This window comes from Sylvia atricapilla, chromosome 3 (genome assembly GCF_009819655.1).
Source record: "Sylvia atricapilla isolate bSylAtr1 chromosome 3, bSylAtr1.pri, whole genome shotgun sequence".
In the NCBI taxonomy this organism is placed as follows: Eukaryota; Metazoa; Chordata; class Aves; order Passeriformes; family Sylviidae; genus Sylvia; species Sylvia atricapilla.
The window spans coordinates 74,752,850-74,764,408 of NC_089142.1; the positions used below are offsets into that span (position 1 = coordinate 74,752,850).

An 11,559-nucleotide genomic window follows, 5' to 3' on the forward strand; every position below is an offset into this window, starting at 1 on the left:
GGACGGGCTGGTTCCCGCTGGGAAGGTGTCTGGGGATTTGCGATGTCCCGGGAAATAAGGTAGGGAATGACGGACAGGCCTTCTGAACACGAAGGAACAGCTGGAGGCTACTAATCTTCCCATGCAAAAGGGAAAGTATTGCTATAAATCGGGAATCTTTATAGCTTGTTCGGCTGGAGGAAGTTTTTTGGCTGTAAACTGTCATGCACTGCAGCTCCCGCTGAAAAGACTGTGGAAGTGGGGAGTCCTCTCTCTTGAGAGCCAAAGTGCAATTAAGATCAGAAAGAGGGGGAAGGAAATAAAATAAAGACGACAGGAATCCAAGCTGAGGAAAAACTTCACTGTTTGGGTTTGTTGGTTCTTTTGGAGCGGTTGTTAGGTTGTTTTATGTTTACGTTTTTCTATGGCATTCCAAAGATTATACATAAACTCCTGGAAACTTTTTTATTAATGGTCGTTTCAACATTTAAAGCTGGAAAGACTTAAGACTTTTTTTTTTTTTTTTTTTTTTTTTTTTTTTTTTTTTTTAAAGACCAGTTAAATTTGAGAGCGTACATTATTTGTCCGGGATGAGCACCTCACTTATTTGCTAAGAATTAAGTAAAATGTGAGATATGTCAAAGCAAGTTGAACTTTACCTCTCCTCTCTTTGCCTAAAGAGAGCGATCAGTGCAAAAAAATTTAACCATATAGGTAAGTGTCTGCTGCTGAAAGGCTTCCCATTCCTTGCGTGCATGTATATACAGAGGGATTGGTCCTTTCTTGAAGCATCCATCTGGAAGAATTAAATGATTTTTAAAAGCTCAGATCACAGAAACGCAAATTTAGATCGTCTCTAACTATTTGATTTATACATTTTCAACACAATTCATATTCCGCCGGAATGGCTCCGTTGCTTTCAATCCCGCCTGTTCCAGCTGCTTTCGGCTCTTAAACACGTTCATTGTCAGGTGGCGTCGAGCCTGAGGAAAAGCTGAGGCAAGACAGGAGCCACCATCACCGCCCCCACCACCTCCACTGCTCAAGTACCCTTTTCCCTCCCACGCCTTCCCCGCGGACCGTACCCTAAAAGTGACGCGACTTCTTGCAGCGAGGAGTGGAAAGCTCCTTCTCTCCCTGTCACCTGCACGGAGCGGGGCCCCGTCTGTGCGAGTCCTTCTTCGGGGTTAGCCTCTCCTGGTAACTTGGCTTTTTCAGGATTAAGATGTTTGAAATGTCGCCTTCTGAGCACAAACCCCAAGAGGGGGCTGCCAGCCCACGCCAGGGCCAGCCTGGAGTGCTCATGCGGGGTTTGAGCCTTCGTGGGTTCTGTTAGGTCGTGGTTGCCTTCAGTGAAATAAACACATGATAGCGACAAGATCATCTCCAACTATAGCTAGCAGTGACCACGTATCAACTTAGTAAACTTTGCCCGTAATTTATTTGCAAATGCTGCTTTCCCCCTCCGAAGAGAATGAAAAGCAGGCAGTAGGTGTTCAAGCAGAAAGGGCTTTGAGAAACTTTAAAGCAAGAATAAGTCTGAAAGGGTAACATTTTTTTTCTCCCGTTTCTGCAGTGGTTGAAGAGAGGTGACTCGAGGAATTCGGCTTGTCAGATTCAAGGGGGAAAAAAGTTCTGCGGAGTTGAGTAAGTGAATGATGTATGAGCCCGATGAAGCTGCGTAATGAAAATACAGCCCTAAGCTGCAGCTGCTAAACCAAAAAGGACTGAAGCACCGTCTGCGTCCCGCAAAAGGGACCTTCAGCGTGCCTTCCCCTGGCAGCCCTGACTTCCAGCTCCTTCTGCTGCCAGGCAGCTTGACAGCTTATCCCGGGCACTTTCTCCTAAAATTTGAAAAATCTCGGCAGCGACGGTGCGCGGTGTTTGGAGGAGATGCCTGTTTTAAAAACAACTCTGATTTTTACACCGCTCCCCTTCTTTTTCCTTCTCCTTTGCTCCCGTTTAAAGAACTTGTTATTGTTTAAAGAGACCCCATTGAACTATTTCCTGCTCATTGTCACCTCTCTCCCCCTCGCCCTCTATCCAGGGATTCTCACGGAAAGGTAATAAACTTCCCTCACACCACAGACCGTCGCAGCTCCGGAGAATGCAAACTATTATAACACCGGCCGGCGGGAGTGCTTCAGAGCATCCCTCTTTTCCCTCGTCCCGGCCCCAAATAACTTTAAAATAAATCCATCCCGATGCAAAGTTTCACCTATGAGTTTCTCCCCTCTTTCCCGCAGGAACTCCCGGGGCTTTCCCCTTCCTTAAGCCTACACAAAGCCCTTAACTATCCATCTGTTTTTCAGAAGTATGTTTTTATTTAGGTAGGATGGCGGGTGGCTGCCCATCTGATTTTCAGATTTTTAAAAAATCACTTAGGTGGGATGGCTCGAAGCCATCGCCGTCGGGCATCTCGGCTGCGAAGGCACTGCCCGTGCTGGTGCTATGAGGGAAACTCTGCCGCTTTTCCCACGGGTGGGCTCACTAAAAGCTGGGAATGCCCGTCCTCGGCCAGGTTTGTGATCGGCCGCTGTACAGTGCGGTACCAGCCCTTTGGCTTATTTTTCCCGCAAGGTTTGTCGCTGTCAGCTGTCCCCTTCCCTGCAGCAGAAGTTTCTGACGAGGGGGCAGGGGAAGCGGCGTGCGGGGTGGGGTGCTGCTGTCAGCTTGCGGCCGCCTGGAGAAGAGAACTTCCCGACTTTTTCCCCTAAATATGAATCCGGGGAGCGAGTTTCTCCCGTCCGGGACTGCCCGCCTAGGAGCGGACCGGGGGTCTCGCTGCGCCGGGAGGCGGGAGGGTGCCGCGCTGGCCGGTTGTGAGGCTGTTGCCGAGATGGGCCATTTCCTCCAGGGCTGCTGGAGCCCCGGCCCCGGCGGCTTTGATAGAGGTGCAAACATTTGGGGGCAGATTTACATAAAATAGCCGCGTTTAATCCCGCGGGCCGCAATTAACATCACAGGCTCCCGCGGGCCCCGTTCTGATATGGCCGCGGGCGGCCAATGGGCAGCGCCGCCCGCGCCCATCAAAGGCGCCGCCCGCCAATCAGCGGGGCCCCCCCGCCGGCGCGGTGATGTCACCGGGGGGGCGTTTATGGCGGGCTATAACAGCCGCCCGGCCGCTGAGGGCGCGGGGAGGCGGCCCGGGCCCCGTGCGCTGCTGCTGTGCCAGGAGCTGCCCCGCGGGCGGGCGCGGGGCCAGCATGAGCTCCCCCGGCGCGGAGGGCGCGGGCAAGCCCCCGCAGTACCGCGTGGATCACCTGCTGAGCGCCGTGGAGAGCGAGCTGCAGGCGGGCAGCGAGAAGGGGGACCCCACGGAGCGGGAGCTGCGCGTCGCGCTGGAGGACAGCGACCTGTGGCTGCGCTTCAAGGAGCTCACCAACGAGATGATCGTCACCAAGAACGGCAGGTAGGGACGGGCCCCGCCGCTCCCCGCTGCCTCCCGACCCCGGTTCCGGCCGCCCGCCCGCGGGGGGCGAGGGGTCCCGGCGGCCCGCCCGGGGCCGGGGGTCGCGGCTGCCCGCCGCCGTGCCTCGCGCCTCCGTGTCGCCCCGCAGGAGGATGTTCCCGGTGCTGAAGGTGAGCGTGTCGGGGCTGGACCCCAACGCCATGTACTCCTTCCTGCTGGACTTCGTGGCGGCCGACGGGCACCGCTGGAAGTACGTGAACGGGGAGTGGGTGCCGGGCGGGAAGCCGGAGCCGCAGGCGCCCAGCTGCGTCTACATCCACCCCGACTCGCCCAACTTCGGCGCCCACTGGATGAAGGCGCCCGTCTCCTTCAGCAAAGTCAAACTCACCAACAAGCTCAACGGCGGCGGGCAGGTAAACACGGGCACCGGGACCTGTCGGTCGGCGGGGCTGGACCGGCCCGGCCCTGCGGGCTCGCTCTCTCCTCACTGTTCATTTCCGTACGTTCCTTACCAAACGTGCTGGGATGGGTCAAGCTTCTCCCTGCCCACCCAATTCATTCATTTAGAAGACCTGTTCTTTCCACCGAGGATGGGTGCCTTGATGTTTTATCACTTTCTCTTTTTTTGAAAATCTATTTCTGGTCTGAATATCTGCTAATGCCAGTGGCGTTGTAGATGAATCTTTCTGGCTAATTTAGCATTGATGCATTTGTGACTCTGCGAGTGCCCTGTCAAGTAACAGGGATGAGGATAACTGTGCAGAAAGTTGTGTTGTCTGTCCTCAGTGCGCCTTTCCTTTATTGGTACTTACTGCCTTTTCCACCTCTGATGGAAAGATGGATACTTTAAAACCTGAGTGCCCTTTGTGCCTGGCAGCATCTGCCACCACTCTGTCAGTGCTCACCTGCTCTATTTGTTCACAGATCATGTTGAACTCCCTGCACAAATATGAGCCCCGGATTCACATAGTGCGAGTGGGTGGCCCTCAGCGGATGATCACCAGCCATTCCTTCCCAGAAACCCAGTTTATAGCTGTGACAGCCTACCAGAACGAGGAGGTATGCACAGTGGGGGAGAGGATGCCACTGCCGGGAGGTTTCAAGTAGCAAAGCGTGCACGTTGCAGAGCAAAATAAATAATGGATCTCCTCTTGCATTTTTCAGATCTTCCTATGCTTTTTTTTGAAGCTAAATATAAAAGATGAAATGAATGTATGTAAACGCCCTATGAATGGATGAGTTACAGAACTAAGTTCTCATCATGGTTTGCGTCAATATGTGCTGCAGATTCCTTAAGGGGGAGTAATTTTTAAGAGACGCTGTGGGGGGCAAACAATTATGGTAAAAAATACAATTGTCATTTTCAGCTACACAGTGACTGAATGTGCCATTTTGGGAGTGGCCCTTTTTCTGTTAGCCCAAATGCGTGTCTGTGTTGAGTGAAGTTGTAATTATCCAGTTTTCTGAGATTTCTCTGATGTCCAATCTGCTCTGGCTTGAAATGTGAAGATTTTTATGATTATTTCATTTACTGCTTTTCTTAGGTGTTTCCTTAGATGATCAATGGACTCAGGCTATTCAGTCTTTTAGAATTTGGCAGAGAGACTAACTCCTAGTGCTTTGATAATACTTCAGACCTTAAGGAGCTTTTTAATTCATGCCCATCAGTTGCTTTTATGGGCCTGCTTTTATTTCTTCAGAAATCTGTGATTTTACCAACTTCAGTGGATAGTCCTAATTCAAATCCTACTATCAATGTGATAATGAATGGTGATACACGTGAATAAAGATATTTTTTGTTGTTTTTAGATCACAGCTTTAAAAATTAAATACAATCCGTTTGCAAAGGCATTTCTTGATGCAAAAGAAAGGTGAGAGCTCTTGACTTAATTCTAAAGTGTGGATTTTAAAGAGAGATTTGTGAAGGCATATTCTTAACTAATACAACATTGTTTCTTTTATAGAAGTGATCACAAAGACATGATGGAGGAAGTGGGGGACAATCAGCAGTCTGGGTATTCACAGTGTATGTTTCCTTTCATTGTGCATCATGAGCATAACTTTGATTTCTTCCAAATACTCTCTGTTAAGTTAAGCAAAACTTTGAGACCAGTGCCTGATAGCTGGCTTGTTAGTTCATAGACAGAGGAGGACTATTACCAGTCTCTGTGGTTGTGGTTCATGCATGTTTATGATTGTATAAATGCTATAGTCTCTGTGTATGGTTAGGATTTACTGCATTCAAAACCATTTAATAGAATCCTGCAGAGTTGCCTCTATATCCAAAAAGACATCTGCCTTTTTATACAAGGACAGTAATGTTCACATGGACATGGTGACAAAAATTTATTTCATGAAATTTATTGAGACAGTATCTGGGTTTTAAGTATTCTAAGAAAATCATGAGCATTTGCTTAAAAAAGTTCTTTCAGATGATTGGAAAGCATTAGTGTTTTAATGACTTCTGTTTTAACGTATGATTTACAACAAAATGCAGCCTAAAAAGGATGGGGGAATTGATTTGCAGTAGGAATTATTTTGTTTCAGAGAAGATACTTAATTTTTAAGAGGAGTTCTTAACAGTCCAAGAAAGGTCAGGGCTTAGCTATAGATTGAGACTCCCAAAGACCAATTTAAAACTGGATACTATGCTAACAGTTACTGAGCACACACTACCTACATATGGGAGGGTCTAACAATTTCCACGTTTCCTTACCGTGGTTGTGATTAAACAGTAATTTAAAAAAACAAGTTAGCTTGACACAAGACTTTTTCTAAGTTGCTTTCTAATTTTCCTTCATAAGAGCATTTATCAAAGTTGTAAAGATGCAGATTTCTCAGCTATGCTGAAACTCAGTTTCCTTTTCTGACCATGCATTTCTTCACTGTTCAGTTATTTGTCTCATGGCTGTGATTCTCTGCCTGGCTGCACTGCACGCCCCTCTTACAGACCTCTTGCTTTCCCACAGTGGGTGGCTGGCTGATTCCTGGGAGTGGGACCCTGTGCCCACCTGCCAATGCTCACGGGCAGTTTGGAGCACCGCTGTCGCTGTCCCCTGCCCACAGCTGTGACAGGTACTCCTCGCTGAGGAGCCACCGCCCTGCGCCCTACGCCAGCCCCTACTCACACAGGAACAGCTCACCAAGTAAGTCTGAGGCTGCAGCCCCGTGGAAAGGGGGAGACTGGGCTGAGTACGTGTTCCCAGTGTCTTTATAAGTGAGGGTCTGATTTTGTTAGTTTCTATTAACTGTGGCTGTCTATGAATGTCCTATCACTGGATAGGTAGAAACAATAAGGAGCTGAGTAAACTGCAGAGCTTTTTAAAAAGGTGTGCTGAAAAGTAGTCGAACGTTTTAAGACTTAATATCTTGGGCACTAGGTACCTAAGGGTGAAAAGAGCATTTTTAGCTGTGGGCTTTTTTGTTTGTTTCTTTTGTTTTTAATTTTTTTTTCTTCTGGCAAAGAAGAATGGTTAAGAATTTTTGCTTTCAGGCTGTATAGATATTGAAGGTTCCCGTTTAAAAAATATTTATTATTTTGAATTATGAAGTAATACATGGGCTTCTAGATGCAGCCTGACCAATCTTGTATGCAGTTTTGTAGTTCATTTTGAGGTGGAAAACTAGCTCTCCATGAACTTTTCTTGCATTTCGGAAATTTTGTGCAAGATTTAAAAAAGAATAAAAGAAGAACAAAACCTCTCTGGTGTTCTTTCTTGTTCCCTGATCATCAGCAAAAACCCTCCTTCCCTTAGCTAGCTACCACAGCAGCTTCTTTCTCACTATGGTTGGCTGTTTGGGATTCCCTTTGCAGCTTCCTAGTGCCCCTGCTGTGTGAGCCAACCAGCTTGGGTCACAAGCCAAGTAGTCTAAGCCACAGTCCAGTCACTCCTGATGGTGCCTAATGCAGATTTCAAGGTGGCATGCTCAGCTCAAAAGTGGGATGTGTGGTCCTGTGATAGGCTTGTTATCCAGCTTTGCCAGACCGTTACTGCCAGGGTAGATGATGGAGATGGAAGGTCTCCAGGTGATAGTGTAAATAAAGAGCCCTCCTTTTCCCACTGACTGAGTAAAATAGCATGTGCTGAATTAGCAGCTGGCTTGCAGACAGCCTTTTGGCCATAGGCCCTTCACAGAAATAAGATTTTGCAGTTATGAGTGGAGCAAAACAACACATCAGGGCAATGCCAATAAAGGTGTGAGCCTGACAGAACTGGTTACTGGCTTTGTTTTTTCCTGTGTGTGTAATTTTGTTTTTTTTTCCAAGGCAGTAGTGGGAAAGGGTGGTTTAAACCTCTGCATTGCATTTAAATACAAGATTGCTACTTGGCCTGATTCTAGTACTTGTAAGTGATTACGTGTTTTCTCAGCAGCCTATGCTGACAACTCCTCTGCCTGCCTGTCCATGCTGCAGTCCCATGACAACTGGTCTTCTCTGGGAGTTACCACACACACAGCCATGCTGCCCATGGGTCACAGCACAGGCACAGCTACCAGCTCCAGGTACGAGTCCAACCCTCAGCAGCCCTCAAATCCCTGTATTGATACCTTCTAGGAAGAGAAGGCTGAAAAAGGAGGTAAAGAGTTACCAGCATATTGGAAGTCTTTTTGGCCACTGGTGTGACAGCAATATTTGGTAGATTAAGGATTGCAAATTGCTCAGAAAAACATAGATTGAATTTGAGGATGCTCTCAAGTTTCATCTCTATTATGTATAATAGTGTTTAAAAAGTTTATTTTATTTATCCCTTCCATTTTGGCTGGTCACAGCTTTCTCAGCCATTTCCATAAACTGTGGTTCTGCTACAAATGATGGAGCAGTGAACTGTAGTGTGGAGAAGGAGCACATGCTTGGGGCAGTAATTCCTTACTTAAGCATTGCCACATTAACCAGCGTGGCATGGGGTTGTACATGTGGTGAAAGATATTTTGTGATCATAGAAAAAATAATCTTTTCTCCTCTTTGTGCTTATTATCTTAATTAGACTTTTAGATCGTTTAGCAATAATTTAGCTTGCAGTTAGTCCCTTAGATCTAAACTTAAAAATTCAAAGAGATGCAGAAAAGGTGGTAAAATATTTGCTATTAACTGCAGAGGGACAAGATTTGGATATCTTTTCTAGCAATTCAGACCTACCATTCTGTTTGAGGAAAGCATTTTTGCATTTGTAGCATGCACATAGACTCTTCACTGTTAATCTGGTTACATACTACTCCCCAGTATGAGTTAACTCTATTACTGAACGTAAGTTTTAGTCCTGAACACAGATTGAGTAACTTATTCTAAGTAATTTTAAGTATTCTAAGTAATTCTAGCACCTCTTTCTCTGTCTGATCCCCAGGATGGATGTTTAGGAAGTTGCAAAGTTCCCCAAGTTTCAGTTTCTGCACCGAGTTGTTCAGTAGGTAAAACCAGCAGAACTGCAACTGCGGAACCTCAAGGAAGCCATTTTTTCCATCCCTTTTGCTTAAGCCCTTATCTGTTGGAAAATAGGGCAGTTCAGTTTATTTGTGGAGGTGCCATGAGCACAAATTCTCCCTGGGAGTCCTTCCTGCCTCCCAGTAGCTGGGAACTGCTTTGAGGATTTCACTGTCTGCAGCAAAGGGACCTGGTGTGGGGGCTGTGTCATGAGCTGGGGAGCTGCCAGCAGGCACTGGAGTCACTAATAACTGCTTTATCCCTGGCTTTCCCTCTCGCAGTCAGTACCCCAACCTGTGGTCTGTGAGCAACAGCACCATCACGCCGGTGTCCCAGCCCAGCGGGATGTCCAACGGGCTGAGCTCTCAGTTCCTGCGTGGCTCTCCGGGACACTACTCGGCGCTGCCCCACGCGGTGCCGGCGGCCTCCTCCGCCTCACCCCTGTACGACGGCGCGGCGCCCGCCGACCTGCCCGACAGCCAGTACGACACCTCTGCACATGCCAGGCTGGCCTCCACCTGGACACCTGTCACCTCCCCCTCCATGTAGACACCGGCCTCTTCCTCTGAGACACTTCTAGCTACTCAATTTGCTTTAGATGCTTTCATCCTCAAGGAGGAGAAAGCGTGAAGGAAACTGCAACCAAAAAGCATCTGCACTGCTCTGCAGAGAGCATCCACATTATTATACCTCTTGTAGTGAACGGTGCATCACTGACTTCATGTAGAGTTTACAAACCTGGTGAGCGTGCAATTCTGAGAGCAGATTCACTGCTTTTAATATTTTTTTTTCGTTTTTAAAGTTTGATAGACCTAAATTTTAAGATTTTTTACTTGGATTCCAAATTTCTTGGTCTTCTGATATATTTGGACCTGAAATTTGGCATCGTTCTTGAATAAGTTACTCCTAACTGTTTTTCAGTTAATTTTTTTAAATGGCAAACTTAGCTATAGTCATGAGAAGATTTTTATTAACCATCTAGTTAGAAGCATTCTGAAACATGCACAAATGTAGCTGAGGAGTGAAGTTTTTGGAAAATCATGTGCACTAACACGTATTTGCTTCACAAATACGTTGTGTTCTTAACTGTATGCTTATTTCCTTGCTGCTGAATTAATGTCGAGACAATCTATGAGAACTATGTTCTTCCCAATAAAAACAGCATTCATGTTTGGTCTAAAAAGCTTTATCCAAAAGATTCCTTTTACAGGTTTTTTGATCACATAGGTTTCAAATACCCACCAGCTTAGCTAAACATCTCATTCTCAGACAGTGTCTAATTAGAAGCCCTATCCGAAACCTTTTTGAACCATTGAAAATACATCACTTGGTGGTTTTTTTGATTTTTTTTTTTTTTTTAAATCTTTGGCTCAGACCTTAAGAGAAGGATTTCAACACCTTGGGGGGGAATTATTCTAATTTATTTTATTTCAATCTTGTACTCTGATCTGTATTTATTGTTTGCTAAGTTACAACTTTATCTTCTACATTTAAGATATGTAAATAATCCCTTGACCTACAGTGTACTCTCTTAAGACAATCATATGTGAGATATATCACCCCATGGCACATGGAACAACATGGATGTAATTAGGTAACTTACTGGAAGAGGGAAATTTGTAGTTGCCAAGGATTTTGCACAAAAGTGCGGCTATACTAAGATTTAAAACACACTGACTGCTTGACTTGCTGGAAGGAACAGAACTTGATAAAATATTTCCTTCGTTCCTGATAGGAAGTAATGTGACCCAAATTCCTAATGCAGGCTAACCCAAAACATCGGCTAAAAGTGTGCCCTTAGATGTGTCTCTTTCTCCCACTGACTCTGGCAAATACATATTCTGAGGAAAGTGAGTTCTTTTGCATAAGCCATAACAAATAACATGTATAATGAAGTGCCTAATATAGCAAAGCAAAATTCTGTATCAGGGAATTCTTTAAATAACTCATTGATGTGTGCTTATGTCCTGCAGTGGCAGCTCGAAGATGGAAAAGCAAATATTTGCCACCATTTTGGTCTGTTTGGTACCCTTTGGGCAGGTTCCTTCACCTAGAAAGGTTTTGGCAGGGCTTGTTCCTGCAGAGGCAAGTCTCCCAGAGGTACTCCAGCAGGAGACAGCACCAGAAGTGGATGGCTGCACAGCCACATCCTCTGTCAATATGTAAATACTGATCTAAGTGCTCCTATTTTATTGTGAAGGTAAATTGTGTAAATGATGTAAGTGCATTATTATTTAGACTGTTTTGTAGAAATTAGCAGCATCTTTCATTGTGAGGTTTTATACTTGTATTTCGGATGTATAATTTAAATTAAGAAAAAAAAGAGTAAAGATTCTTAAGAAAAACTCCATGCTTGATTTTCAGTTTGTGAGGGCGGTGGGAAAGGTGAAACAAATGCACATCATCGGCTACACTCAACCTATGTCACGCTGCCCTTCCTCTGAGTGGTTTCACAAATGATTCCTGCTGCCTGTCTGCTTCTGCCTGTATGCGAAAGTTCAAACAGTTCCCATCCACCTCTCCCTGCTCTCTCCTCCCCCGTCTGTTTCTCCCTTGTTTTGGTAAATCCTTGACTGACTGGTGTTCAGAGGTGGTTGCTGCATTTGTGCTGGGTGAAAGCTCTTCTCCCACAGAGACCAGTTCGTAGCTGGGGCTGGATGCAAGCCTGGCACCTGCTGTGTTATACCTCGATAACCAGATTTTTAAAGGGTGTTTCTGAGTCCCTGCCCACAGTAATAAATGCCAAGCT

The 11,559-nt window shown here is 46.1% G+C and overlaps 1 protein-coding gene across 1 annotated transcript; it reads left to right on the top strand.

Annotated features, from left to right (window-relative positions):
- Positions 1–3,146: 3,146 nt before the first annotated feature.
- Positions 3,147–11,120, top strand: TBXT (T-box transcription factor T). The gene is made up of 8 exons (XM_066315838.1): positions 3,147–3,391; positions 3,540–3,804; positions 4,316–4,450; positions 5,201–5,262; positions 5,356–5,417; positions 6,361–6,537; positions 7,762–7,894; positions 9,092–11,120. Exons 1-8 carry the CDS (start codon positions 3,186–3,188, stop codon positions 9,357–9,359), a joined length of 1,308 nt encoding a protein of 435 aa, XP_066171935.1. The 5' UTR covers positions 3,147–3,185; the 3' UTR covers positions 9,360–11,120.
- The last annotated feature ends 439 nt before the right edge of the window (positions 11,121–11,559 follow it).

Excerpts from the sequence above, each read along its gene's own strand:
- TBXT (XM_066315838.1), top strand. The coding sequence starts at position 3,186 with ATGAGCTCCCCCGGCGCGGAGGGCGCGGGCAAGCCCCCGCAGTACCGC. Across the intron at positions 3,805-4,315 it reads AGCTCAACGGCGGCGGGCAG|ATCATGTTGAACTCCCTGCA; the intron begins GTAAACACGGGC and ends ATTTGTTCACAG. Across the intron at positions 5,418-6,360 it reads GCAGTCTGGGTATTCACAGT|TGGGTGGCTGGCTGATTCCT; the intron begins GTATGTTTCCTT and ends GCTTTCCCACAG.